The 27,857-nt window shown below is 46.4% G+C and overlaps 1 protein-coding gene across 1 annotated transcript in view; it reads left to right on the top strand.

Annotated features, from left to right (window-relative positions):
- LOC111145185 (phospholipid phosphatase 4) overlaps window positions 1-27,857 on the top strand; it is a 114,670-nt gene that overhangs the window by 37,966 nt on the left and 48,847 nt on the right. The window contains exons 2-5 of the mRNA XM_022499904.1: window positions 3,406-3,514; window positions 13,132-13,222; window positions 17,745-17,808; window positions 19,420-19,544. Of these exons, the coding sequence (XP_022355612.1) occupies window positions 3,406-3,514; window positions 13,132-13,222; window positions 17,745-17,808; window positions 19,420-19,544 (389 nt within the window). The remainder of the gene's footprint in view (window positions 1-3,405; window positions 3,515-13,131; window positions 13,223-17,744; window positions 17,809-19,419; window positions 19,545-27,857) is intronic.

Here is a 27,857-nt window from a genome sequence, read left to right on the forward strand (position 1 = left end):
GAGATCATGACCTGAGCCGAAGGCAGAGGCTTAACCCACTGAGCCACCCAGGCACCCCAGTGTTAACCTTTTCTTGAAAACGATATGTTATCCAGGTCCATGACTTAAAGATCATTGGCAAGTCTGTGGAGTCTTTTAGAAGATGATGGGGGGATTCTGGGCCTTTGAAAACTTGACTTTGATTTAGAAGAGGCATGGGGGACAGAGGCATCATTAATTCCTTGCTAGTGTGATGTCAAGATGGGCCACTCTTCTGATTTTCTAACTCTGGGCTGAATCTGTTGGCACATTCAGCATGTGAACAGTGATAGATATATATCCTATAACATTTCTGGGGGTCAAGGTCCTTATAAGTGGCTCTAGGCTAGAGGCCATCTCTTGGGTCCAACTACTGGAACACTCCTAAGCTGGCATCTCCTCAGAGCAGGGTGGGCTGGCGATCTGTGTAGACAGCACTCTGATACCTGTAACTGAAGACTTCAACATCTCATTCCCCAATCAGTGACCACTTAGGGTCCCTTGACTGTAATCTTTGCAAGAGTGGGGACCACATATGTGTTGTTCACCAGGGTTCATAGAGCAATACCAGGCATATCACAGGCACTCAGTAAGGGTTTGCTGAGTGAGTAACCAGTAGGCAAAGTTGGTGGTCTGCTGTCTGTCCCCTACTGCACTCCTTCCTATATAAGCAGATATCATAGGCTGCTTGAAGTCATGCTGGGCTGTGAAAACAGGACTGGCTACCAAGAGAAAAAGAAAGACAGAGAGAGAGAGAGAGAGAGAGAGAGAGAGAGGGAGGAGATAGAAACCCAGCCTAAGGAGGATGTACACATGAATTAAAGAGAGAATTGCCCAGCATAAAGTTGGAATAACATCTTTGAATCTTCCCAATGTACGTTTCCCAATTTCTTCAGACCGCATTATCAGAAAACTGGGGAGAAGACAGTAACACTGTTCTCCTCTGCCAAGAATTGATATGTAGTTTGATTAAGATAATTGTCAAATTCAAACAGCCAAGAAATGAAAGAAGCATGACTTGGATCCACATCCAACAGCAAGTTACCTGACTTTGGGCAGTTAGAATTTTCACAAAAGAAAATTATATGTTTACTTTAGTAGTAACTCTTTTCTTTTCCCATCAAAATGTTTTGAACTGCTTCCATGACTGCAGCGGTGCTGGAGAGAATTTTATGGGCTTGTGAGGTGAGTTTAGAGGACAGACAGTATGAGTCCCCACCTCCATAGTCACAGGGAGGGCACCTGCCGTTGGTCCCTCTCACCTGCCCCTCCATCCTCGCTGCCTCGCGGGGAAGCTCTGGAGGTCCTTCAAAGAGAGGGCAGGCGAGACTCCCAGGCAACAGTGCCAAAGTAGAATTTAATAGCAGTCTTTGGTTTTCATTGTATTTATTTTGATGTTTACCAGCTGTTTATGGAGGGAACGCTGATTTCATAATTAAGCCTTGACATGAAGTTTCTTCTAGGCTTTTAGTTTACAAAGTCTCACGGAAAGTCATGGTCTGGGAGGAGGGGGGATAAGGCAAAATTGACTAACTTGGTTCTTAAAAGGCCAAAGCTGGGAAGCACCCCATTTCCTGCTTGAGAGCTGTGTGTGTCTGACTTTAGGGCTCCTGTGCATGCCCTGGGGGGTTTATTAAAAATGAAGATTCCGATTCAGTAGATCTGGGCTAAGTCCCAAGATTCTGCATTTTTCATAAGTTTCTTGCCTGTGAGGCGGATGCCCTGGCCCCTTGTGAATCAAAGGTGGACCACAGGTCAGTGGCATTGGCACCACGGGGCAGCTGGCTGGAGATGCCAGCTCTCTGGCCCCTCCAGGGACTGGCTGTTCCGTAAGCACAAGACTTCTGCCCTGGAAGCTGGGTTTCCATTGCCTGGCTTCCAGACCACCTCCAGAGAGCGTGTGGAAGGGGGTTTCCAGGCCTGCGATGTCCTTTCGTGGTAACCACCCTATACCGTCTTCAGAACTTTCCATCTCACCGCGGGCCCATCTCTGCCCTCGTTTGCTTTTTGAGACCCAAGTCCTCTGCGTAGCTGCCTCACTGTCTGGATTCTCGCAGGCAGACACTGGTGGCTGGAGCGTGGCTGGAGAAGGGACATCTATCTTTCTTGGCTCTGCTGCTCCCAAAGGATATAATTTGCTTGATAGATGCATTCTGGTTGCAGCTCCTCGGGGTGGGGTGTGGAAGTATGCAAAAGGCTGGGTGCATGAGGCTTTAAAAAATAGCCAAGAGGTAATAACATCTGGGGGACAAGCCGGCTGAAGAGGGATGTGCTCAGTGGTGTGGCCAGCTGCGTGGGGAAGGTGTGGAGATCAAGGTCCTGGGGTCTCTGAGAGGGGAGCTGTGGGCCCATTACAAAATTGACAGCCAGGGGTTGGCATATCATTATTTTAAACCCAAGTCTGTCATCTTAAGCAGCCTGTCTCTGGTTGGACCTTGCTATATCCCTGCCAAGAAGGGGCCTCCACTCCCCTCTTGGATCTGGGCTGACCGAATGACTCACATGTCACCAGATACAATACCTCCGAGACTAGGTCCGAAAAGACATTCAGCCTCTGCCGGGCTCTGTTGGACCCCCATTCTGAACTGAGTTTGCCAGCTGGAGAACTGGGCTGGTGGATCAGTCTGACAAAGCAAACCATACTCCTGCCGGCTCTGTCCCCCCGGCCCCCTTTCCGCCCTGTTTTACTCTTGGTGGTGTTTGCTTTCCCTCCGCCTGGGTGTTGTGGGCTTCCGGGGTGTGGGAGGGGTTGGGAGGGTGATGAGAGGAGGACGTGGGTGCTTAATGCTGTCTGGTTTCTTGGCAGCAGCCCTAGAGTCCTCCCCATTTCCCTTTTCCTGCCTCCCTTCTTTTCTGTGTTCCTCCTGCCCAACCTAGTCTTCTCTTGGAGGCTTTTCTTGCTCACTCTGCCCCCTACTGGTGGAGCAGTGTCAGGGCGCCCTCGGGGTAAGGGAGGGAAGGAGCCCTTGGTTCGTTCTTTCGTGGTTCCTGGCCCTCCTTCACCTTTGCTCCATGTTGAGCCCATTTCCTTCCCAGAGCTGCGCTGCTGGCCTGGCCTTGCCCCACTCTGAGACCCCCCACCCCCATTCTGCCCTTCGGCTCCTAGTTCACTTTGCAGACCTGACTTCTCTGGTCTTTGTATGTCAGCTTTGCCACTGTTCTTTTATGCCCAGAATTGGGCTTTGGTGGCAGGTGCTGACAGAAGGTTCTACAGAGTCTCAGTAATTCTCTCAATCCATGTTCCCCTCCCAGGGCAGCCTGTTATTCCCTTCTCCTCCCCCAGAGGCTGGAGTCTCCACTGAGGGCCTGTGGCCGTGGCCTTCTCGGGAACTACCGGCGACAGATGAGCGCTCAAGCCCTCACGCGTCTGTCTTTGTTTTGTTTCAGTTTCACAGAGTTTTTGGACCCATTCCAGAGAGTCATCCAGCCAGAAGAGATCTGGCTCTACAAAAATCCTTTGGTGCAGTCTGACAACATACCTACCCGCCTCATGTTTGTAAGTACCGTGATTTCATGGCTGATTTGACCAGTCTCCCAAGTATGAACCAAATGGGTTTCCATTTCTGCTCTTCTGTCCCCTGCTGAAGACCATGAGCTGTCCAGAAGAAAGAGGAGGGGAGCAGCCCATCACATGAAACTCAGTTCCAGATCATGATGGACGCTGCTTGGTCATGTGAGAACGGGTAATCGACCTGCCACTTTGGAAATAGAAGGGACCCGCTTACCTGAGCTGGGCCGAGTTGTTTCCCAAGTATTTACAGTAAAACAAGACCAGAAACCAATTTCCCTGCTCCATCTCCTTCTAGGATAAAACTCAATTTTACCAGACTCAGGCACCATAGAGGGTCCTGTGAATGGCTCTTCTGGTTCTAGCTGGTCAGGCAACCACGGATGAGACTGCCTCGTATGACTCAGTCCCAGGATAGTGTTTTGTGTCTTTCTGCCTCTAGAGTAAATGGGCCGGCATCCAGAGAGCTGGTGGATATAGTGGCCTTACTTTTACCTCTTCACCTTGACCCCCCCCCCCATGGCAATCAAGGCCTTTTATATTTCATTTCCGATGTGCCGGACCCTTTGCTGAGAGCTTGAGAAAGAAGATTATCTCATTGAATCCCACCCAGCATTCGGTGAGAAAGTGGTTAGTCTTGTCCGCATTTGCAGGTGCAGAATTGCGTCCCAGAGAAAGGAAGGAACGTGCCCAGATCCACACAGCTAGTGAGTGCCAGAGCCAGGATTCAGATCCAAGCAGCCACCTCTGAGCCCGGTCTCAGCCATGAGGCTGCCTTGCAGGGTAGGAGCCCAGTGTCCAGGACTCCTTGCGGATGCTGATTGCCTCCTGGGGAATTGCCATCAGGCCTTTCTGTAGCAGAGGAAATATTTAAGCTCCTCTTTGTTACAGAACGGTGATGTGACTTTTGGTTGGCCAGCCTTCTGGCGTGAAGTTTATCCCTGCCATTGTGTCTCGTGCCTCTGGGAACGTAAGTGATGGGGCCAGAGATTTCTTAGGGCACACGAGGAATCTTTTGACATTTTGAAAGAAATCCCTCCAATGTTATGTAAGGAAATCTTATTAATTAGTGATGATTAGAAGGATCTTTGTGTCTGCAAACATCCTGAAATGCCCAGAACATTACATCAGCTTTGAAGTAGTATTTTAATTACTCTTTTTAAAAATTTTTGTATTAAAAAAAATTTTTTTTTAGATTTTATTTATTTATTTGACAGACAGAGATCACAAGTAGGCAGAGAGGCAGGCAGAGAGAGAGAGGGGGATGCAGGCTCCCTGCTGAGCAGAGAGCCTGATGCGGGGCTCGATCCCAGGACCCTGAGATCATGACCTGAGCCAAAGGCAGAGATTTTAACCCACTGAGCCACCCAGGTGCCCTTTAATTACTCTTTAATAATTGCTTTTCCACTGGAAACTAAACTGGGATTTTGTAAATTTCAGGGAAATTGAAGAGTTCAGGCATTACCTAACACTTGAATATGAAAATTAGACTTTTTCCATTTCTGCTCCAACTCAAATCTCCTATAAATCCTAGACATAAAGGAATTTGCGTATGTCTAACTAGTTTACTCCATGGTTTTGAAAGGGGGAAGCTCCTACTTACCACTTATCCACATTCCTCCCAGATTTCACATTTTATGTGCTATAAAACACAATTTGGAGATGAGTGTTCATGTGGGATATGGTGAGAAATTTGTGCCTGTGTCCTAGATTTATGAACAATGGATTGTTTTGAAGTCTAGATACCAATGACACAAAGATTCTGGCTGTAGACACAAGTAGGAGGGGGTGCATTTGCATGTTGGCAGTGGGGGACCCAAGGCAGTAAAGGAGTTATTCAGTGCTGTGATTCTCAGAGAATAGAAGTGTATTCAGCCTCAAATCCTGATTCCTACCCTCGAGTCCCCTAATGAGATAAGTTCAACCTTTCGTTTTGTTAATAGTAGTTGGTGCATTTCATTCATTGGGTCACAAGATTTAATGCGATTCCATTATAACCCAAGGAAAGCAGTAGATACATTTATAATACATGTAACACAAAGAGGAAAAATACTTTGTTACTGCATTAATTAGATTTTTTTTTCTCCTGGATTTTAGTAAAAGTTTAATATAAAATATCATTTGTTTGCTTTGATCCTTTAAAGCCTTCAGATATTTATGGAAGACTGTAATAAAACATGTTTTTATAATTTTTTTAATAACTATGTTGGTTTCGTTAGAAAGCTCAAGTTTTGCTACTTAATAATAAAAAAAGTCCTGGGGCCTCTTACTTTTGGTTGGAATGTTTTACTTTAAAGGCAACATTTTTAACTTTTTAACCAAAGTGTTATTGGAAGACAGCTCGTAATAATCCAGATGTCTTTTGATTGGGAAATTAGGCCTCTGGAGGGGTGTGTGTGTGTTTATACATGTGTGCATTTTAGAGGAGCTGCTTGTTCAGATCACAATGGTCGGGGATTGAGTTAAGCAGAGTGAATGGTGATCGTATCACCCAGAAGCCCCTTCATTTGTCCCGTCTTTGGCACTTGGAGTGAAGATGACGAAGTCTGACAGCCTGGAGATTGAATGTAGTTGGGTTGTTTGATTCTGAGAGTTTGTTTCTCTTGATGACTCTGGGTTCCTGCTGAGCAGAGAGACAGGCTGAGATTTCTTTTCGCATATACTGAGTCTTGAATTAACATTTCCTGGGTGTTCACAGACCATTAGCTGTCTTTATAGTAGGCTGCTCCCTTATTCAAAAGATGTCATGGCTCCTTCCTGAGTGTGTGGCATTTATCATATCATGTTTGGAAATCTTCTTTTTGGTGTAGGAAGACTTTGTGCTGGATTTTGCTTTTTAGTATACTTTTTGTTGCTGTCTTAGTAGTTATGTCTTTGTACGTTCAGGGAACACTTCCAGGAACCTGCTGTGGGTACGGAAAGCCATAGGAGCTTCAGGTGATGGGAAGTCAAATGAGAACTCGGAATGGGGGGTTTCTTTAGGGATATCCTTAGAGGGTATCCTGGGGGAGATTGCACTCTAAAGAAAAACAGAATTTAGAAAGGGCGAGAGGCTCAGGCAAACTTATATGGAGCCTCATCATTACCCTTACCCATATCATCACCACCATCACCACCACCATCATTACCTCATCACTATCATCATCACCATCACCCCATCATCACCACCATCATCGTCACCATCAACATCATCACCATCACCCCATCATCACCACCATCATCGTCATCACCCCATCATCACCACCACCATCGTCACCATCAACATCATCACCACCACCATCATCACCACTACCATGATCACCACCACTACCATCATCACCACTACCATCATCACCACCACTACCATCATCATCATCATCATGGCAGTAATAACAACATCTAACATCTCTTTAATACAGAAATTGTGCTTGCCACTTTGCAGTGGCATCTCAGATAATCTTCTCACCATCTGTTGAGGTCAGCACTTTTGTAATCCCATAATTTCAATGGAGAAAATGAAACTGCAGTGAGATTTAGCAACTTGTCCAAGGTTATACAATCACCCGGATCTGAATGCCAGCTGCCTGAGGGCAGACCCTCACAGAACCATTCAGCTGTGATGTCTCCGTGAGGACTCGGGGGATGTGGAGAGGTGGTGAGTAGCAGACTGCACATAAAAGAGCTGGTGTGTAAAGGCACAGACATGGGAGAGCAGGGGCCATGTGGGTGCAGTGAACAGGAGTGTGTTTAGTGTATCTGTGTGTAAAGGGGACAGAGGAAGGCAGGGAGAGAAGCAGACTCTGGACAGCTTCAGGTCAGTTAATTATTACTTAATTCGACCAACAGTTACAAAGCACCTGCCTGAGCCAAGCATGGTGCTGGGTGCTGGAGGAGCACTGCTGAACATTAGACGGTTCCTTGTCTCATGGGGGACACAGACGTGATTTTGGATGGTCACAGCCAAGCTCGGGAACAGGTGAACTCAGGTAATGAGTTGAAGGAATGATCAGTGTTCCCAGTTGCTCTCCTTAGCTTAAAAAATCAAGTCTACCCAAGACCTCTCCTTTGTCCTGGCCACAATGGGTCCAGAAGATTTACTTCTGTAGGATGTTACTGACATGGTGTTGATATGATAACAGGGTTTCCTATTTTAGTAGAGGATGCTTCTGAGGAAGACGGAAAGTCAATTTTGCAGGGAGGAGGGAAGGAAAAGAGACAAAACTGGCTCGTGATAGACAGTTTGATTTTTAGACTTTTTGGTTAAATCTTAGACAGCTCTTTTCTCTGCAATGGGCTGTCATTGTTTACCCACAGCAGGCCCTTTCAGCTGTCTGCACTGCTCGTCCTGAGTTGTCTCTATAAGCACTTTTCAGCACACCTTTCTGTCAAAAGCCAGAAATTAAGGCACTTTGCACCCATTGTTTGATATGAATGAACCCCAGTGACAAGCTCTTCTCCAGCAAACATCTAACATCAGGGCACTCTGGCTTTGACCCCTTTGGTTGTTAAAAGTTCTTGATATACTTATGCCCCTCCCACTTCAGATGTGCTAGTCCGGCTTTGTCATTTTCCAGAAGCATCTTAGCCGCACTGTGCCTCGCATCAGCACCCTGGGTGGGGACTGACAGCACTTCCTGGGTTGGTTTCATTGGCCGATGCACAGGCAGGTCCTTGGTGGAGATGTCGGTCCCGTAGGGGATGGCAGGGAGCCCAGGCAGATGAGGCTCTTCTCTGTCCCTGACCTCCTCCCTGACTGCTCAGACCTAAGGGAATAGTGGGCTGGAACTTAAAACGCTTTGTTCCCAAATGTCTGGTCTCAGGATCCTGGTTCTTCTTTACTGGTTTGGGTCATTTGTTCAGTTTTCCCTGGGAAATAATGACATTGTAGTCAACAGCCAGCATTCACCGGAGGCTAACTCTGCGGGACTCTCTGGGTGGGCAGCTTCCAGAGTGGATGGCCTGAGATCAACTTTGTAGCTTTGTGGCTTGGGAGAATGACCTCCCCTCTTAGTGCCTCAGTTTCCTTGTCTATAGAAAGGGGCTTTAGTAACATTTGCCTCTCCCTCCTATGGTGCTGAGAGCATCAAATGAGGTGATAGACTTACAGCACTTTGCTTAGTGTCTGGGGCATAAGCAGCATTCAGTAACTGCTGGTGAATTCAAATCTTAGCGACAATATTTGTTATGGACGTCATTATACCCCATCTTATGGATGAGGAAACGAAGACTCGGAGGGGAAGAGGTAGAGTGACTTGCTCATGGTCAGAAAGCTGTTAAGTGTCAGGGCTGGAGCTTGAACCTGGCTTTCCTTAATCTGGGTCTGTTCACTACTTTTCCCTCTGCAGAGCTCTGGCTTCTAAGCCCGGTGCATAGCATCATGCAAAACCAGCTGCGTACCAGATCCTGCCTGATGATTTATATGTTATTTTGACATGTGGGCTGTGTGGAGTACAATTAATCAGTAGCTTACAATTTTTTTTTTTTTTTTTTTGAAAAAGCCTATAGCACCCAGTATTCCCAGGCGGTCTCCAAGTACTAACCAGGCCTGACCCTGCTTAGCTTTCGAGATCAGACGAGATTGGGCACATTCAGGGCACGCTCAGTCCGTAGACTACAAAATGTTTCTTAATGCAAGAATGACCTCAGCCTCAGTTTTCTCATCTCATGCCAAGATGAGGCATTTGGGCTTAGGCGATCCCTGTGATTCAAGACTCCAGCCCAGGCAGCATGGCAGCCCAGGTTGGGGGTTTCCTAGGCCCACCATGTGCGTGCCTTCGGGAATTCACTTATCGCTCAGAGGTCTAAGTTGTGTGGGCTGTGCAAGAATAATGTTTCCCCCAACAAAGTAGGAGCCCCTCACATGTAGTAGGTGCTTAATCTGTGAAACCTGCCACTGACATTTCTGTGGCTTATCTACTATGTTCCTGGACATGAGCCACTTACTTCCTCCTCCATTTCTAGAGAAATGGCATTTACCATGTTTTATTAATGCTTCTTACTTCTAAGGTGAGAACTTCTATAACACCATGGTTCAAAGCACAGAGCTTAGGGGTGCCTTGGTGGCTCAGTCATTAAGTGTCTGACTTTGGCTCAGGTAGTGATCCCAGGGTCCTGGGATCAAGCCCCTCGTCAGGCTCCATGCTCAGTGGGAAGCCCGCTTCTCCCTCTCCTATGCCCCCAGCTTGTGTTCCCTTTCTCACTTTTTCTGTGTCAAATATATAAATAAAATCTTAAAAAAAAAAAAACCAAAAAACTCTGACTTATTTTTAACATTAAAAAAATAAAAGCACAGATCTTCATTTAAACAGTCTAGGTACAAATCTTCACTTTACCACTTATTAGCTGTGTGGCTTTCAGCAGGTTGTTTAACCTCTCTGTGCCTTAGCTTCCTATCCATCAAGTAAGGATGTATTAGTGTATATATTTGCCTCAGGTGCCTAGAACAGACCATGGCCTTTCGTAAGTTTTCAGAGCACGTTAGCCCGGTTATCTGACTTATGTACGTATACTGAGCAGCCCCATTCTCATAACTAGTGAGGGAAACTCAAGCCTGAAGAGAGTTCCCTCTGTCCCCTGCATCCCGCAGCAATGATTGGCTGGTTGTTCTGTTCTCTCTCAGGTCCCATTTAATAAGCACTAACCATTCACTGTCTTTCCACTGGGCTCATTCCCAGGATTTTCAAAAGAATTTTGAAGCCATGGAAAGACTAACCTGAGGGAGAACTGTACCAGGGAAATTTTCTTGCCCCCTTTTGCCCTCCATCTCCACATCTGTTTGGAAGTAGAAGTAATCATTCCCCACCTCCCTGTCTCAGTGTCCATCTTCCACTCATGGGCTCGGGTGGCAGAAAAGCGGCCTCTGAACGCTTTGTGGGATTTGTGCGGGGCGGGGGGTACACCGGGTGTAATTCAATCTGGTTTGTCAGGTGAAAGGAGGATTCATTTCTTTTTTATTCAGTTCAGAGGTGCTTTTGCCCAGAAGGAAGTTGTTTTCCTAATGTGTTGGCTTCTGGGGCTAATCTCTTAACTCCTGTCTTCTAGTTGGAAAATATTAGTAAAAAGGAGAGCACCTGGTCAATGTAAATATGTCTCTGTCTGTGCTGAGTTGAAGACCATGCTGTCTGAGGATACGACAGCTATGTATTCGGGAAGAAGAATTGGGACTGGAGCCCAAACATCGTTAGGATGATGGCAGGGGAGAAAGACGGGCGCGCGGTCATGCACAGAGATTTCTGCAGCCTTCTGAGTGGGAGCTTCGTCTGAGGGATTCCCTCTCGGGGATCTCATGAGCTGGGGAGCCCTGGCCCTTCTGGGTGCCTAGCACTGGCCCAGGAAGCTGTTTGTCAGTGCTTCTAGAAGAGAAACCAACATGAATCTACCTAGGAATTCCTAGAATGGGTGAAATGAAGTGCAGTCTGGTTGGGCCATCAGAGTGAGGATCTGGTGGAAGCAGGGGAGCTGGGGCAGGGAGCAATGCTCAGGGAGACCCCCTCGGCCACTAAGCTGCAGCCTGGAGCCACTGGGTAGCCGTAGTGCCTTCTCCAGCCCCTCTTCATGGGCCTGGAGCTGTCAGTCTCCCCTGTGGTGTCTCTGTCCCCTCTTGGCTGGTATATTCCTGCTCGCGATCTCCTATAGGCAGCCTCCGAGGTAGGGAAAGTCTTGCCAATTTATATCTTTTCTGGGGTTTTATTCACTCTAGCCTTAGAGTACGTCATCTGGGATTGCCTTGGAATGTTTCCTTCAGTCACACTTGTTCTCATCTTTGACTGTCAGTGAGGTCATTGCCAAGCTGTTCACTGCTCAGTGAGCTGCTTTCCCCTGTTTGGGAGTGTGCGGCCTGCTTTGCATGCCTGAGGCAAGAGGAAACAAGGAGGTGGGGGCTTTTTGACCTTAACCATAACTTTGGACGTCAGCAAGCAAGGGCTTCAGTCATCACTCTTCCACCACTGAATGTGTAATTCAAAACTCTGACGCAGTGTTTCTCAGTCACCAGCAACAGCATCATTTGAGATGCTTGTTACGAAGTGTCGATTGCCAGACATGTCCTGTGAGTATACTTGAGGGACTCAGCATTGTAACAAGCCTGACTGTTCTTTAAGGGTGAGAGCCACCGAGGCACTCAGGGGAGCTTGCCCGTGTTTGCCAGAACTATTAATTCTCAAGTGAGTCTTGTCTTTTCCATTTGCCTTTGGGGGAAATTTTCCGCTTCATTTCTGAATCTCCTCTTCTAAAGCTGCCCTTTGACTTGCATTCTTCCAAATACCCTCCATGGTGATAGGACTTGCCCATTTGGTGTTTAAACAGCCGATTCATTTAGGGCCACAGCTGATCAGGAGGCTCAGCAAGCTGGTGACTACCATTGTGGTGGGAAAGAGACTGGCCAGTAAGGAGAGGGCTTTTCTCATGTCTCATGAACTGCCTCCAAAGACAGTTCCCGAAGAGGAGACCCCAGGATGTGCTGAGCTCTGGCAATCTGGTTGTAGCAAGTGTGTATCACATCTCCAGTCATTTTGAAAGACTGTGTTCATTTGGGTGATTTCTGTTTTTATAACAGAAAAGTGTCTCCCAGCGGTGCCTTAGTCTGATTAGAAAGCCCCTTTCCACAAAGTGACATTGCATTTGAGTACAGGTGGAGATTTCCAAAAGTGTGAGCATTGGTTACCATACCCCACCCTTCCTGCCGCTATTAGGCCAGTTGTGGATTTGCAAGATATCGAGTCCCTTCTGATACTGTTATCCTGAGATGTTATAGTCATAAAGATGTAATTGAAATACCTTTTTCTTGGTTGTTGGAATGTCAAAAACGACTTACTAACTGTAGAATGCTGAATAAAGGCTAGATATGGCAGGCAGAAAACCTGATCTCCAAAGCCTAGCCTTGCTACTCACCAGCTTTATGTCCTTGGGCACATGATTGAGTCCCCAAACCTGCAAAGACACTCACAGAGTCATCATGAGGATTTAAGAGATGCCAGTACCTGATGCTACCCAAACACAGTTCCTGCCTCATAGAGGGTTCTGTAATGAGTGCTGCTTGCATCTGAATTCAACCAGCTTGATTCATTAAACACTTATTGCACTTTTGTGTGCTTTGGGCCAGGGGAGGGAAGGTGAGGGAGGAAAGGAAGAGAGGTGGCAAGCAAAAGGATTAAACTCTGCTTTGAGGAGGAAATGAAATTCAACAAAAGAACACCAAAGAAATGGATGAAATGGATGAATTGACTGTAAGCAAATCCACCGTACTCCCATGTTGCCAGAGAGCTGGGGATGTGAGGCCAAGGGTTCTTGCACCGTTCTGCTGGGGAGGATGTGAGGGGGTTGCTGGCAAAGCTGAGTCATCATGATTATAGGCTGTGCATTTCTGTTTAAAAAGCCACCACTTTAAACATGGCTTCCAGCAATTACAAATCAATTATAACCCACAATCAGATCTCCAATTTTTTTTTTTTAAGTCTTCAGAGTCTCTAAGTTTAGATATAAATCCTCTTTCTTTGTTTGAGGTCAGGAGTTCAGTAAGATCATTCAACTAGTGAGTCTGAATGAAACTAACTTGAACTAATTATCAGTCAGCCCTCTGATAACAAACTGCTGTCCTCATAAGGGATTATTTGTTATTTTTTTTCCAGGCAATTTCTTTCCTCACACCCCTGGCTGTTATTTGTGTGGTGAAAATTATCCGGCGAACAGACAAGACTGAAATTAAGGAAGCCTTCTTAGGTAGAGTATTCACAGTTCCTGCTCTAGGGGATGGGGCTGGACTTAATTAGATCAGTAGATTTTAAAAATCTCTGTTGCACCCAACTGATTTTTCTCTTGGTCAAATTAAGCTTGGGAGAAATAAGGAAAGATAAACTTTTAACCCTAAGAAAAGCCAGTGCACAAAAGTGAGCATCTTACCTTCAGCTGCAGCCTTGTCACTGTCCATTGTGCTGAATGTGAATGTCCAAGTGTACCTCCGAGCTCTGTGCTGCTCAGACACCGCAGCAGGGTAGCTCTCAGCCATGAAGCAAAGAGAATCTGAAACTGTTGCCATTGACTGTCCAATCCCACGTCTGTGGCGAATAAGTCTATATTACGGGCAATTCAGAAATCAACCATAGACTTCTTGACCAGTCATCATTGGCTAGAGGCACACAGGTCAAAAGCAGATGTAAAATAGAATAGAAATTGGAAATAAACTCCATAGCTCATTTTTTGGGGGAGACATTTTGGCAGTTAAGCAGTTGTTACTGTATAAAGAGTGCCACAATCTTTGCCATTGACTATGATACCGTTGTTAGAAATTCTCTCCAAGCTAAGCCATAGCTGCCTATGACAAGAGCTTGACATTTTTAAGAAAAAAACCAGGGACGCCTGGGTGGCTCAGTCCCTAAGCTTCTGCCTTTGGCTCAGGTCATGATCCCAGGGTCCTTGGGCTCCCTGCTTAGCGGGAAGCCTCTTTCTCCCTCTCCCATTCCCCCTGCTTGTGTTCCCTCTCTCACTGTATTTCTCTCTGTCAAATAAATAAAGTCTTAAAGAAAAAATATTTTTAAAAAATAAGATAAAAACATTTTTATGATCTTCATATTAGTTAAATGACTGAGTAAATGACAGTATTAAGAGAAAACAAAGCTAATTCACTTGCTTAGTAACCAAAATAAACTATCCAATAGTCAAGTTTTCAGCTTTCTGATCATTAGAAGTACTGAATTATGTTTATTTTTTTGATATCCCAATAAAAACTATCCAAACCCTCACATAAACCACTTTTGGTATATTGTATAGACTTACCATTCATTCAGTTAGATATATCTGAAAAATGAGATTTCCCACCTCCAAGAGTATGTTTGTAAATTACTGGGCTTTGAGGAAATGGAAATGTAGCAAAATATGGTCTTCTCTTTTCTTGGTACAGGAGTGGGGGTGGTAAGGGTAACAACTGGGGTATGCAGAGCAGCAAAGGGGATTTGTTCTCTGAAGCAGAACAGGGAATATTTCTTACATAACCAGGCTTTGGTTGGGCTCTAACTGAACAGAACAGAATCACTCTCCAATTAGCTCATATAAATTAGGGGTTAGTTATAGGACTGTATGAGCAATCTCACAAATACCCAAGAATGGGGGGAGAATGGACAGAAGAACTTCGTGGGGATTGGAGTTGGGAGCTGGGCCAGCGGGGCTGGAGACACACTCCTCTCTATAATATGCCTTCCCTCTTCCCGTCACACATCCTGCCTAATCCTGCCCTTGCCTTTGGTTTCTATGAGGTTTGGGCTTGCAGGGGTGGTTGCTCCTGGCCCACACCCGTAGAACCATCATCTTCAGGACCCACCTCCAAGTAGCTCTTCGTCTCATAGATGAGACTTCCCAGGCAGACCCTCTGGCTCGACTCATTCACAACAGTCACGAGTCTCTGGTCGTTTGTGGTTATGGTTATAATTTACTGTCAGCTGTTGGAGTTGGGTGTTGTTGTGGCAGTAAGTTACTTCTCTAGACTTTTTCATTTTCCATGAAGTCTCCCTTAGATGACATTTCAAAATTGCACACCACACCCTGCCTTGTATATGTTAACAGAGAAGGGTAGAGTCTTTGGATGTTCTGTTTGCCTAAATAGATGAAAGCCTGCCTGGGGAGCCTCCTGTTGTACACGACTTTTTTGTTTTTTAAAATCACTTCTTTTAGGAATCCTCAGAAGTAGGGGGTGAGGGACTGATCTTTAAAAAGTCAGGACAGAAAACCAGGTGTAGCCTTTCCAATGTGATCTAGAATTCAGGACTTTCTCAGTGAGAGTGATTTGGTGCTCAGGTCCCTGAATCCCAAGACTGCCTCTTACCTACACGTCCACAGTGGCCACCTTCACGCTTCTGCTGTAGACGAGACAGGAGAGGCTTGCCCCGTGCAGCATCCTGCTTTTAGGAATTTCGGCTGCAGAACAGCCAGTCGATACAACAGAGTCTTCTGTTACAGAAATCCTGCAGCTCCAAATTCTCAACAACAAACAAAGTAACAACAACAGCTCTCTAACCTCTGGGATGTGTATGACCAGTAGTGTTCTCCCTACAGGCCACTTGTGGGCTAACTCACATGACACATTATTTTGAATTTCTTTATTGGACACAGCCTGGTTTGTTGGTTTGTCTGTTCTCTCAAACCCACAGTGCTGTGGGATGTTGTCAGCTTGACTCTTATGAAAGAGACCCACTGGGTTATTGTTAATCGACAAGCGTTCCTGATTTGGGCTGTTGATTTCCTGCTCAGGCAGCCCTTCATGCCTCTTGATCTGGTCCCAGCCTACCCTCTGCTATCGGTGAGAGTTCCCCATAGCGGTCCCCTAGGGGTTGTACTATTCAGATGAAAATAATCCATTCGGTTTACTTCCAGAATGATGAGAGGACTTTCACCCTAAATGTTGTCGGCCAGTAGCCCCATTGTTTTCTGTGTCCTTCAGGCTTCTGGATCAGAGAGTGAAGTTGCCGGCTATTGGCAGTTACATCACATCTACAGGTTTTCTAGCTCAGTTACTTGAAACTTTTCAAAGAACTGCTCTTTGCTACAATAAAGCCAACCCAGTGCTGAGACTGGGGATGTGTATGGTGTTCTGCATTGATGTAGCAGTCTGTGAAGTTCCCCAAGGGCATTGGGAGATCAGCTGGCGATGCTTGTTCCCAGAGACTTCCTCTGTGCTAAGGCCATGCTAGGACCAGGATCAGAAGGAGGCCGGCCCTGCTGGGAAAACACAGCCGTGAGCCCGCCAAAGCAGTTCTATCAGGAAAAGACCCCAGTCATGCCGGGTGATCTCATAGCCTGTTAATTGTCCTGGCTCTGGGGAGAATATGGCAGTGAAGAGAGCCCAGGGCATTTTCCCTCCTCTCTGCAAAGGAGACCTCTCAGGGGGGCTCTGGGCTGGCTAGAGCATTTTAGAGCTGGCTGAGCATTTTAGAAGGAAGGGTCTGTGCATGCAGAATGGTATCAGAAGATCTCTCTGAATTCCTACACACTGGTTTCCAATTTATCTGTCCCAGTTGCCTGCTTGGTGTGTTAATGGCAGTGCTGGGCTGTGACTCCTGCTTGGCTCTCCCCACACCATCCGTCTTCACTCAAATAGGGCCCATTGTGGCCCATCTCGCGCTTAGGTGATTAGTTTCCTTTTGACAAAGGTTTTCATTTGAACTGGCCCCTCTGTTCTCTCTGCTTCTCATGACTTGTTAAAAACAGATAGGTTTTGTATCGGTCTCTGTGGCCAGTGCCCTTGGTGACGATGGCGGCCATTGCACGGTACTTTCTGTTCAGAGAACATGTTTGTCTCCCTTAATGACCATGCATTGCTCCAGGCAGCTCCTTCCTGGAAATATCTCTCCACCTCTGTTTTCTTACATAAATCTCAGCTACTGTTGAACAGTTAATGGCCTGCCAAAAGGAAATGGTAGCTCACGTGCTTTGTTATTCAACAAAGCATCGGAATGGGGCATCTCTAGGTTTTTATGCAAGGCATTTGACCTTCTATCACATTGATTCACCCTTTGTGCAGTTTTGATAAAATAGGAGAGACTTGTGAGGTACCCTTTGAATGATCTGTACTTTATCCAGCAACGTCCTTCCAAGCTACTTAGAAAAAGTCCCCAGGCTTTATATTTTTAAATAATGTAGTCCAGAAGTTCCTATTGCCTCAGGTGGCAAAAAGCACCACCTTGGCAAACCTTCTCAGAACCCAGGGAGGTGTTGGGACTCTTTACCTTCTCAGAAAGTGATTTGTTTGATAACAAAGGGAGAGCTGTCAGCAGGTGGTGGGTCAACACAGAGATAATCGCGGAGCGGAAATGTCCTACTCTAAAGGAGTCCAGCAGCTGCTCTGATTAGAATTATGTTTGAGAAGTTGCCAGAAACAAATCAAAAAGTTATGTTTTGTAAAGAACATGTGAAAGAAACTCGACATCCTGTAGTATTAAATCTGTTCATATCAGGCCAAAACATAATGGATAGTTTCCTTTCCAGTATTAAAAATTTTAGTCAAGGAGAAGAGATAAATTTTGTGTCCTAGAAGCTTGGGATTTTATGAGCCACTCTCCAAAGTCTTGCCTTAATTGTATTTTACTCTAGCCACTCAGACTTCCCCCTGTCTTTTAAACTATTGGCTCATATGTCCATAGTCATAATGAATAGTATGATGATGTAACAGTGATGATGATGATAACGTTGATGGCGATGATTGTGGTTTGAGAGCCAGCTGGTTATTCTTCTGTCTGTTGGTTTTGTTTTGTAGCGGTGTCCTTGGCTCTTGCTCTGAATGGAGTCTGCACAAACACTATTAAGTTAATAGTGGGAAGGTAAGTTCCAGAAAGAAACAAAGGGTGGCTTAGACTCTCAAGGTCATCTGTGGATTGGCGTTTGAGCTTTGGCTTAAGGAACACTTCTGGTTGCCCCCGGGACATGATTTCTGTTCTCCATTTATCTTGCCTTTTCCCTCGACTGCTCCAGAAGTGAGCTAGTTTCCATAGAGATGAACAGTCAGAAAGACCTGGATCTGAGGCCTGACTTTGGCCGTTGGCCTTGGACAGGTTAGCTCTCATCTCAGAAGCTCAGCATTTACTGATTATCTGCCTGGGGGAGGGTGCTAGCCAGGCACCTAGGGGGCAGAAGGTGGCTACAAATTGGGCAGCGCCTGACCGTGGGGCGGTGGTGTTCTCCCACCTTGCTGTGTTAAGAATTGCCTTGGGGGCCCCGATAAAATGCTGGTTCCCAGGCCTTGTCTGCTCTGGGGGTTTTGGTTCAGTAGGTGAATAACCACACTTGGAGAAACAGTAGCCGTGTAGGGGGGAGAGAGTACATCAGAAATTCTGAGAGATTTTTTTTTGATACTGATCATTGATATTTTATTGATATTGACAGATTATTATTAGGCCTAGATCTCAGAGCTGGAAAGAGTTGGTGTGACCCACTATGTGCACAAAAGGGCCCGTGTGTTTACAGCACCAGCAAAGCCTTGCCCATGGCTGGCCTTCAGCAAATATTAGCTGAATTAGTGGGAAGGGATTGGCCATCACTCATCTGTGTGAGAATCCTCACCAGAGGAAGGCAGAAAAACACGGGGGGAAGTGTGTCAGTGCAGGAATCCAATCACTGGGGTGCAGGCTTGCCTTTTCCACTTGCTGGTTGGATGTGACCTTAGACAGGAGTGTAATCTTTCTAAACCTTCATTTTTACACCTGTCAGATGAAGGAAGTCCCAGAGTTGGCATAAGAGCCACGTGATACGATGGGAGTGCCGTGCTTGGCACTGTGTGTGGTACCTGGTAATGGCTCCATAAGTAGCAGCTGTGCCTGCGGCAGGGGGTTCGATCTTGGGCCCCACTTCTGCCCATGCCCCGTGAGGTCTGTGTCCCCAGACCTGGGCCAGGGAGGCCAGCCTACATGGCCGTGCGCTCTGTACCGTGGAGCTGAGCTGTTGGGTCCTTGGTCTCAGTGAGGTTAGGTGAGACCCGCTATTCGAAGAGGGGCGACTGACCATCCAAATTCAAGATGTGGGGACATGAGGAGCCTGGAGTCTGGGAGCTGTCGCTGGAGGCAGGAACTACCTTCTCCGCTGGCACCGTGCTTAGGTGCCTCCCATTAGTCCTCTCCTCCAGCCCTCATGACCTCCCCTGGGGGCAGGTATTCATCTCCCCTTTTACAGATGTGGAAGCTGAGGCTAGGGGAGGCTGTGGGACCTTCCCAAGGTCCACAAATGAGTATGTGGCAGCGTGAGAGTTCCAACTCAGAGCTTTCTGACCCCGAAACCTGAGCTTTCCCCAAGATCACGGAGTCTGGAGTGGTGCGGGGGGAGCGCTGGTGTGGACGGCAGGAGGAGGAGCTGGGGGCAGCAGGGAAAGGCGGGGTCAGCTGGGGGTTCCTTTGCGATGCAGCATTTTATATTGAAAATGTCCATGGTGTCTTTTGTAGACCTCGCCCCGATTTCTTTTACCGCTGCTTTCCAGATGGAGTGATGAACTCGGAAATGCACTGCACGGGTGACCCTGACCTGGTGTCCGAGGGACGCAAAAGCTTCCCCAGCATCCATTCCTCCTGTAAGTTCTGAGGCTGGAATGCCCTTTAATTCCTGGTCATGTCTCCTGACCACTTTCCTTGGGAGTTTCAGTGGAGAGGAAAGTGCTGGGACATGAGTGTTGAGCACATTTCATGTTTCTTTCGCTGTAGGCTTAGAAACACGAATTCAACAGGAAGTAATAAACCTGGGGATGAGGCTCTATAGAGTTTACAAGACATTGTATACGTTGCTTCTGTGAGCTCAGTGGAGCGTGATGTGGGACACTTGACCCTTTGGCAGTACAATTCAGGAGCTTAACAGGGCAAGGCAATTTACCGTGTTCCCTGGGAACTTGCTTTTCAGCTCCATGTTCCCTCTGGCGTATTCTTTCAGTTATGGTACTGTGTGTGTGAACATGTACATACACACACAATACACACACGTGTGTGGGTGCACGCCTCACTATGTAGTCTGGTTATAGATATGCGAGCTGGGACCAGCCTTATAGCCAAGACTAAATATTACGATCAGGTGTAGGGTGTGTAGTGGAGAGGACACAGGTCTTTGTAGTGACAGACCCTGCTCTGCCAGGTCTTAGCTCTGTGACTTACCCACTCTTTCCTCAGCGCCTGCGGTGTACCATGGGAACGATGATGCCTCCATTCCGGCTGGGGTGAGGGTTAAGATAAGCACTGCTGGTCACTGACATTTGGAGCAGTTGCCGTGCCAGGGCGTGTAGGGTATTATCCCATCTAATGTAGTCACTGTGTATGTGAAGTACTCAGGATGCTGCTTTAAATCAGCAGGATGTACCCGTATCGTGGTCTGTAACCAGAGCTGAGGTTCCGGAGTGTCCTGGTTCATTCCAGCAATGTTTGTTGAGTGACTGAGGTGCCAGTGGTGCTAGGTGTTGGGGACACAGAGATAACTAAGACACAGCTTGTGTTCTGGGGACTCTAGAGGCAATGGCACACTGTATATTTAGGTTGGTGACCCTGGGATCATTGGAAAACGGTGGCCACAGGTGGCCACTTGGGAGAGGCTGTTCTTAGGACCCGAAGTCCTTGATTTCTCACTGGTGTGACATTATCAGCCATTGGCAGGCCTGTTACCTTAATCTTGTCTGTTTTTTCTAAGTATGTAAGACATTTCCTGAAAGTGGCTTGATCAAAGAGTCTTTGGATGCCTTTTCCTGCCGTGTTTGTTGAATATTTTTCTCGGAGCCTTTAGAGACTGGAGCCCTATCAACAAGACATTGGGGTGCCAGCCACTCTACGTGAATGACTGTTAGTCTGTACAATGGCCTTACCAGGTTGGGTTATCCCCATTTCACACATAAGGACAGTGAAGCTCAGACAGACTCTAACTTGTTCAAGGACACTTAGTTGACCTTCCTACCAGCCTTTAACTTGATAGTGTCTCAGGGCTTACCGTGATGAAATACAATGAAGTATCCCATGTTCATGTAAATAAATAACTCATATTCTTGTCTGGTTTGTTGGACTACAGGGAGTTGAATAATGTTCCCCCTAAAGATATGTCCTAGTCCTAACCCACGGAACCTGTGAACATGACCTTATTTGGAGAATCACCTTCCCAGGTGTAATTGAATTAAGGACCTCAAGATGAGATCATCCCGGTTTTAGGGTGGCCCTAAATCCAATGGCAGATGTCCCCATTAGAGAAAGACATAAGAATATTTGAGACACAGAGACATAGGTGAGAAGACCATGTAAAGATGGGGGTAGAGATCGGAATGGTACAGTCACAAGCCAAGGAACGTGGAGCCACCATATGCTGGAAGGGGCAAGGAAGGATCCTCTCCTGGAGCCTTCAGAGGGAGCATGACCCTGCCCACACCTTGATTTCAGACTCCTGGGCTCCCGCATTTCTCTGTTGTCTTAGGGCATGTTTTGTCCTCCCAGAGGCTCGGTGCCAAGCTTGAAGGGGCTTCCAAAGCTCAAAGCTGAAAGAAGTGAAACCCTGAATGCTGGCTTTTAGATGGTTGACTGAGACCTACTAGCACAGTTCAGTGTCCAGTGCTGCATTTGACCTCGGGAAAGAAACAGCTGTCGTGTGAGTAACTTAGCCCAGAAGACTGCCGGTCCTGAAGAGTAGAGCCCAGGCCCCACAGAAGGGTTCCTTGTGGAAGCACACCTTCCCTATCAGATGCGTTTTCTGAGGGCTGCCTGCCAGCTGCCACGTCAAGTGCATGGCTGATGTCCCATCTGTACTCCACCAGCTTTTGGACAGAGGCTGTTACTAGCTTCTGCTTAAGACACTATTTAAAATGTTATGGATTTTTACTACTTGGCAGACATGGAATTCTACCCAGCCTCTAGGCTTCGATGAGAGTATTTTTATCTGTTCTCTTTCTTTGTTGTGACAGGTCAGTGATTGCCTTACAGGGAGCTGCCACATCCACTTAGAAAAGCCATCAGGGCTGTTGTTTGGATTTTGTGGCTACCAGGAAGTGGTTGGCATGACTCTTGGCTCCTGGAGGAGGTGCTGGACCCCGGAGGGATGACCTTAGTGGACCCCCGGGGTGATACACACACTCCTTCTCCCTTCAGTCAGATCAGCTTTGTAGGTTGCGCGGGAGTGAGTGGACACAGGCGTTCTGGGCCACGGGATCTCTGAGGATGAATTCCTCATGCTCAAGAATCACAGGCTTGCTTTGTAGATAACCAGTGACAGGAAGGTAGTCGATGTCTACATACCACCCTGCAGAGAAGTTGGTTTTCTTTGAACCTAAGAACCAACACTGGTTTCTTTTGGAAACAGAAGATCTTGTGCTTAATTGACCAGGAGCAGCCAAACAGCTCTCTCCTAACGTGCTCACGTGGCATCCAGCCCTCTGACGGCCATCTTGTGCGACTTGCTCCGTAAGGAGTCCTGGGCCTCCTTTGTAGGAAAAATGGAGTCACAGTTTCAAAGAGCAAGTGGTTTCCTCCAGAAACCAAGAAGTTACCAGAAACTTGGGATTTATTTTTTTATTGTTTTTGAAGATTTATTTTGGACAGAGAGAGTGTGTGTGTGTGTGCATGAGCAGGGAGAGGAGCAGAGGGGGAGAGAGAGAGAGAGAATCTCAGGCAGGCTCCCTGCTGGGCGCAGAGCCTAACGCAGGGCTTCATCTCATGACCCTGAGGTCATGACCAGAGCCGAAACCCAGAGTCGGACACTCAACCCACTGAGCCGCCCGGGTGCCCCCAGAAACTTGGGATTTAAAGCAGAGAAAGGCAATATAGCTTTAAAGCAGGGATATTCTGAAAAGGGAATTTTCTTTCATTGCAGTCTTGGGCTTTTTGATCGGGCATTATTTCACACTCCAGAAAGAGGATAGCTTTCAGAGAGAAGAATAGAAACTAAATGTTCTTGAGCATTAACTCTTGTAGGTATGGGGTTGGTAGTCCGGGAGGGTGCAGGACAGCCAGACATGGCCAAGTCCTCTTTAGGGCAAGGATGAATACCAGTTACGTAACCACAGTGGTCCAGAACTGGGGACTAGGAATTCCAAGGAGGGGACAGGAAGAGCTTTGGGAGGAAAAGCACTTTCTCCTATCATTTCCCAGGAGAGGATATATGAGCTACAATGTTTTGAGATACTTATGTTTGAAGTTTTTTTTTTTTTTTTTCCATTCTTTTGCTGGATGCAGAATTCTAGGTAGAAAAATCACTTCGGCTCAGGATTCTCATTTAGAGAGTGTTTGAGAGAAGCCTTGTAGCATTCCTTTCCTTGATTTTATTTTTCTTTCTCTCTCTGGAACCTCTTAGAATCTTCTCTCTGTCTCTGGCCATCTGAAGTTCCATGGTCATGTACCTTACTGGGATTCTTATTTAAGCTGGAAGCACTAAGCTAACAGGGCCGAGCTCGTTAATTAAGCTTCACTGAAGGATGAATGGCGAGTGAGCCGGGCTTTCACTGGTTGACCCCAAGTGTTAGCATCTGGCCTTTTCTTTGAGGCTATTTCTTTCCCCAGCCGAGGCTCCCTAGGCTCTGGGCAGGTGGACCTGCACCTGGCATTCTGGAAGCTGGGCGGGGAGGCTGGGGTTCTTGTAGGTCACCTTGCGGACTAAGCCTTCACCCTCGCTTCTGTCTTGTTTCTCAGCCCTGGGCTCTACTTGCCTGCTTTTCCAAAGTGCAGAGCCTCACATCGTTTAACCTTTTATCTTTAAGAATCAGGGAGGTGGCAGTTTGCTTCCTGGTTTGTAGGATGGGTAGAGAGTTTAACTGGTCATAATAGGAACTTCCCACCTGGTTCTCATCTCCATCCCCTGCCTTCCCCTCCCAGTCTGCATTTTCCAGGGCCTCCAGCTCAGAGCTTTGCAGGCCCTTGCTGGTGAATAAGGGACTTCCCACTTCCCATCAGCACCAGCCTCTGCAGGCTTTAGACTCGCCTTTTCTGGCTCTGGGAGGTGTCCTCTCTGCCAGCTGCTTGCCTTGGCATTCGTTGTGGTGTGGACTCCAGGTGCTTCTAGCTCCATCTAAGATAGGATGTATGGTCCTGTTTGCATCAGTCATGGTTCTCCAGAGAAACAGAACCAACAAAGAGTATGTGTGTGTGGGTAGGGGGACAGAGGAGAGGAGGAAAAGGGAGCAGTTATTTTAAGGAATTGGTTTACATGGTTTTTGGGGCTGGCCAATCTGAAATTTGTAGGGTCAGCCTGCAGGCTGGAAGCTCAGGTAATGGGCAATATTGTAGTCTTGAGTTTGAAATGGGCAGAGCCAGCCAGCAGGCTGGAAAATCAGGCAGGATTTCCATGTTGCTGTCTTTTGAGATAGAATTTTATTTGGGAAACCTCAGTCTTTTCTCTTAAGGCCAGCTGGGGAGTGTGAGTGAAGCTCCTTAAAGTCCACTGATTGGAAATGTTCATCACATCTAAAAATACCTTCCCAGTGACATCTAGACTGATGTTGACAGAACGACTGGGCACCAGGGCCTGTCCCCGATGACACGTAAAATTAGCTGTCTCACTGTCGTTCTTTCCTCCTTCTGACATTTTAAAATCCGAAACACCACCAAAATGCTCAAATACCTTAGTTACAGAGATACCGCACGTCAGAAGGTTCTCGATCAGCCTCGGTGTTACTCTGATAATAGAGTCCTTGAGAGTGGAGTGCGCCCACTACAGCGTCTTTGTAGGTTGAACGTCTGCGAGTTTGCTTTCCCTGAACAAATCTGAATGCATTTTAAGTATGGATTGCGAAACGATCATCGGGTCTCATGTATGCTAACTGGCCAGGTGTGACTCCATGAAGCATGAATATTCAGGATTATAAACCAGCTGGTTCTTTAAGTGTTAGGCGAGCCTTTGCATAAAGACACAGGAAAAGGAAAATAGGAAATTCTAAGATTCATTTCTTTTGCATCATTGAGTTAATTGGAATTGCCATCCAGGGGTTTTGCTGGGTGGGTTTGCGTAGATGAGAAACTTGAAAAATACCCCCTTTATCTTCTTTTAGAAATGGTATATAATGGCATGGCTGCTGAGGTCATTGTTCTGGCCAGGACCGACCTGTGGTCATGTGTCTGAGGTCAGCTCAACTTGTGTGGTTTCCATTAGAACTTAAAGGAAAGCTTCCGGCACATCGAGGGACAGCTTCAGACGCAGCAAGAGCCCCTCATGGCTTTTTTCCTACATTTGTGTTCTCCTACATCTCAAGCTTTGAAGGCAATTTCGAAGGTTCTGGGAAGTAACTGCTTCATCTGCCACATCTTTCTCAAGCAGAGGAAGACTCCCCTTTCTCTGGGGATGCCAGACGCAGGAAGGGAATGATTGCTGTCAGTAGGATGCTAGACCTCTTCATGGGAGAGGTTTCTTTTTTTTTCTTTTTTTTTAAGATTTTATTTTTATTTATTTGAGAGAGACAGTGAGAGAGAGCATGAGCAAGGAGAAGGTCAGAGAGAGAAGCAGACTCCCCGTGGAGCTGGGAGCCCGATGCGGGACTCGATCCCGGGACTCCGGGATCATGACCTGAGCCGAAGGCAGCTGTCCAACCAACTGAGCCACCCAGGCGTCCCATGGGAGAGGTTTCTTAATCTCTCTTCCATTATCACTCCTCCTCCTCGTTTCAGATCTTTCTCCCACGAATTCCTCCTTTCTACTGTGAGAGTTTAATGCCACCAATATTCTGTCTATGTACCATGGCCCTTTTTTGGGGGGCCACCAGCAATGATAATCCCTAAGACTTTTTCATCTCTCCAAGAGCCAGTTTTTATCCCCTTGGCAGGCGGCAGTGCTGTCCTGGTTGAGGATGCCTGGTTTGGGTGGGAGTTCTCAACCTTGCAGTTTTACCCACCGGGAGACTCTCGGGAATGTCTGAAGAAAGTTGCAGTTTTCACAAGTTGGTGGCGGCGGTGGGGGGGTGGACCGAGAACGTCAAGTACACAGAGGTCACCCATGCTGCTAGACATCAAGACACAGGCCCCACGACACAGACTTAGGTTGGTCCAGATGTCAGTAGTGTCTGGGCTAAGAAACCCTCTTAGGTAGATGTGTGGCAGAAGTTAGTCACTGACATGTGAAATTTGTCCCCTTTCCAAGGTCCTGGTCTGACTGAGTAAGATAGGTTGAGAAATGGGCACTGTTTTAATGAATTCAAAATACTCTCCCCCTAAAGCTCGACCCACTATTTGATTTCTATTTAAAAAAAAAAAAAAAAAAAAAGGGGGTAAGAGGAAAAGCTAAATACAAGCTAAATGCCTTTTTTTTTCTTTCTTTCTTTTTTTTTTTGCTTTAAAAAAAAAGATTTTATTTTTATTTATATGACACAGAGAGAGAGACAGTGAGAGAGGGAACACAAGCAGGGGGAGTGGGAGAGGGAGAAGCAGGCTCCCTCAGAGCAGGAAGCCCGATTCAGGCCTTGATCCCAGGACTCTGGGATCATGATCTGAGCCGAGGGCAGATGCTTAATGATTGAGCCACCCAGACAGCCCTCTTTTTTCACTTTTTATGATACAAAATTTCAGACCTGTAACAGAAGACAAATTGACTGAACATCCACAGCCCCAGTCTGAGGTCCTGCTCTTCTTGCTTTCTGCTTTTCTTTGTCCATTTCCTACCACATTCAGTACTAATGATACTTTGGAAGAAATTATTTTAGTAATTTAAGGTAAAATTTATATCACAGTGCTAAGTCATCGCCATTCAGTTCCGACAGGTGCACCTATCATGTAACCCTATTCCTGCGTCGATATAGAATATTTCCATAAACCTAGAAAGAAAAGTTCATTTACGTCCCTTTTCAGTCCATCCTCATTCCCTCAGGATAGCCGCTGCAGGTTTTGTGTTTTTGTTTTAGTTTTTAAACTTCTGATTTGTTTTGCCTATTTTAAGACTGCATATAATTGGAATCGTACGGTATGTCCTTTTCTTGGCTGGCGGCTTTTGCTCAATATAATGTCTTGAAATTCCTCAGGTTGTCATGAGTATCAGTAATTTCTTTTTTTTTTAAGATTTTATTTATTTGTTTGACGGACAGAGATCACAAGTAGGCAGAGAGGCAGGCAGAGGGAGAGGGGGAAGCAGGCTCCCTGCTGAGCAGAGAGCCCGATGCGGGGCTCGATCCCAGGACCCTGAGATCATGACCTGAGCCGAAGGCAGAGGCTTAACCCACTGAGCCACCCAGGCGCCCCCAGTAATTTCTTTTTATTGCTGAGGGAAGAGGAGGGGGCCCTGTGTTCTGGGCTGTTCCTACCTGGAGTGGACTTTTCTATCATACTAGGGTTCGAGTGAGGAGGAGGGAATGGGTCAGGTTCAAATGCCGCAGATTCTTGCTGTTCTTACTGAGTTTTAGTGCATTTTCTTGAATAAATGTTTATTTAGTTTTTGTACGTTCTTGGGACCATCCAGAGACTTAAAAATTTTTTTTTTAAAATAATTTTCCTCTGTTTCGCTTGGTAGTGGGTCCACACAGGTCCTCACATTGCCATCCTAGAAGTGGAATTACCTTATGTCAGTTTTAATCATATTTTTAAGGAACTTATACCTTTCATCTAGGTTGTTGGATGTATTAGGATAAAGTTGTTTATAATATTTTGCTCTTGACTTTTTTGATGTCTATATGAGCAGTACTGACAACCCTCTTCCGTTTCTGTTATAGTAATTTGTATTTTCTCTACTTTTTTCTTGATTAATTATACATGGGGCTTATCAATTTTACTAATCCTTCCAAAGAACCAACGTTTCTGTGTGTTTATTTTCTCTGTTTTTGTCTCTTTTTTACATCATTGATTTTGGCTCTAATTTGTATTATTTCCTTATTTTTAATTTTTGCTTAATTTGCTCATAATTTTCTAATTTCCTAAGTTGGAAATTTAAATCATAGCTGTTTAAGACTTTTCCTTTCTAA

This window comes from Enhydra lutris, unplaced genomic scaffold, assembly GCF_002288905.1.
Source record: "Enhydra lutris kenyoni isolate GAN:26980312 unplaced genomic scaffold, ASM228890v2 scaffoldscaffold12, whole genome shotgun sequence".
Classification (NCBI taxonomy): Eukaryota; Metazoa; Chordata; class Mammalia; order Carnivora; family Mustelidae; genus Enhydra; species Enhydra lutris.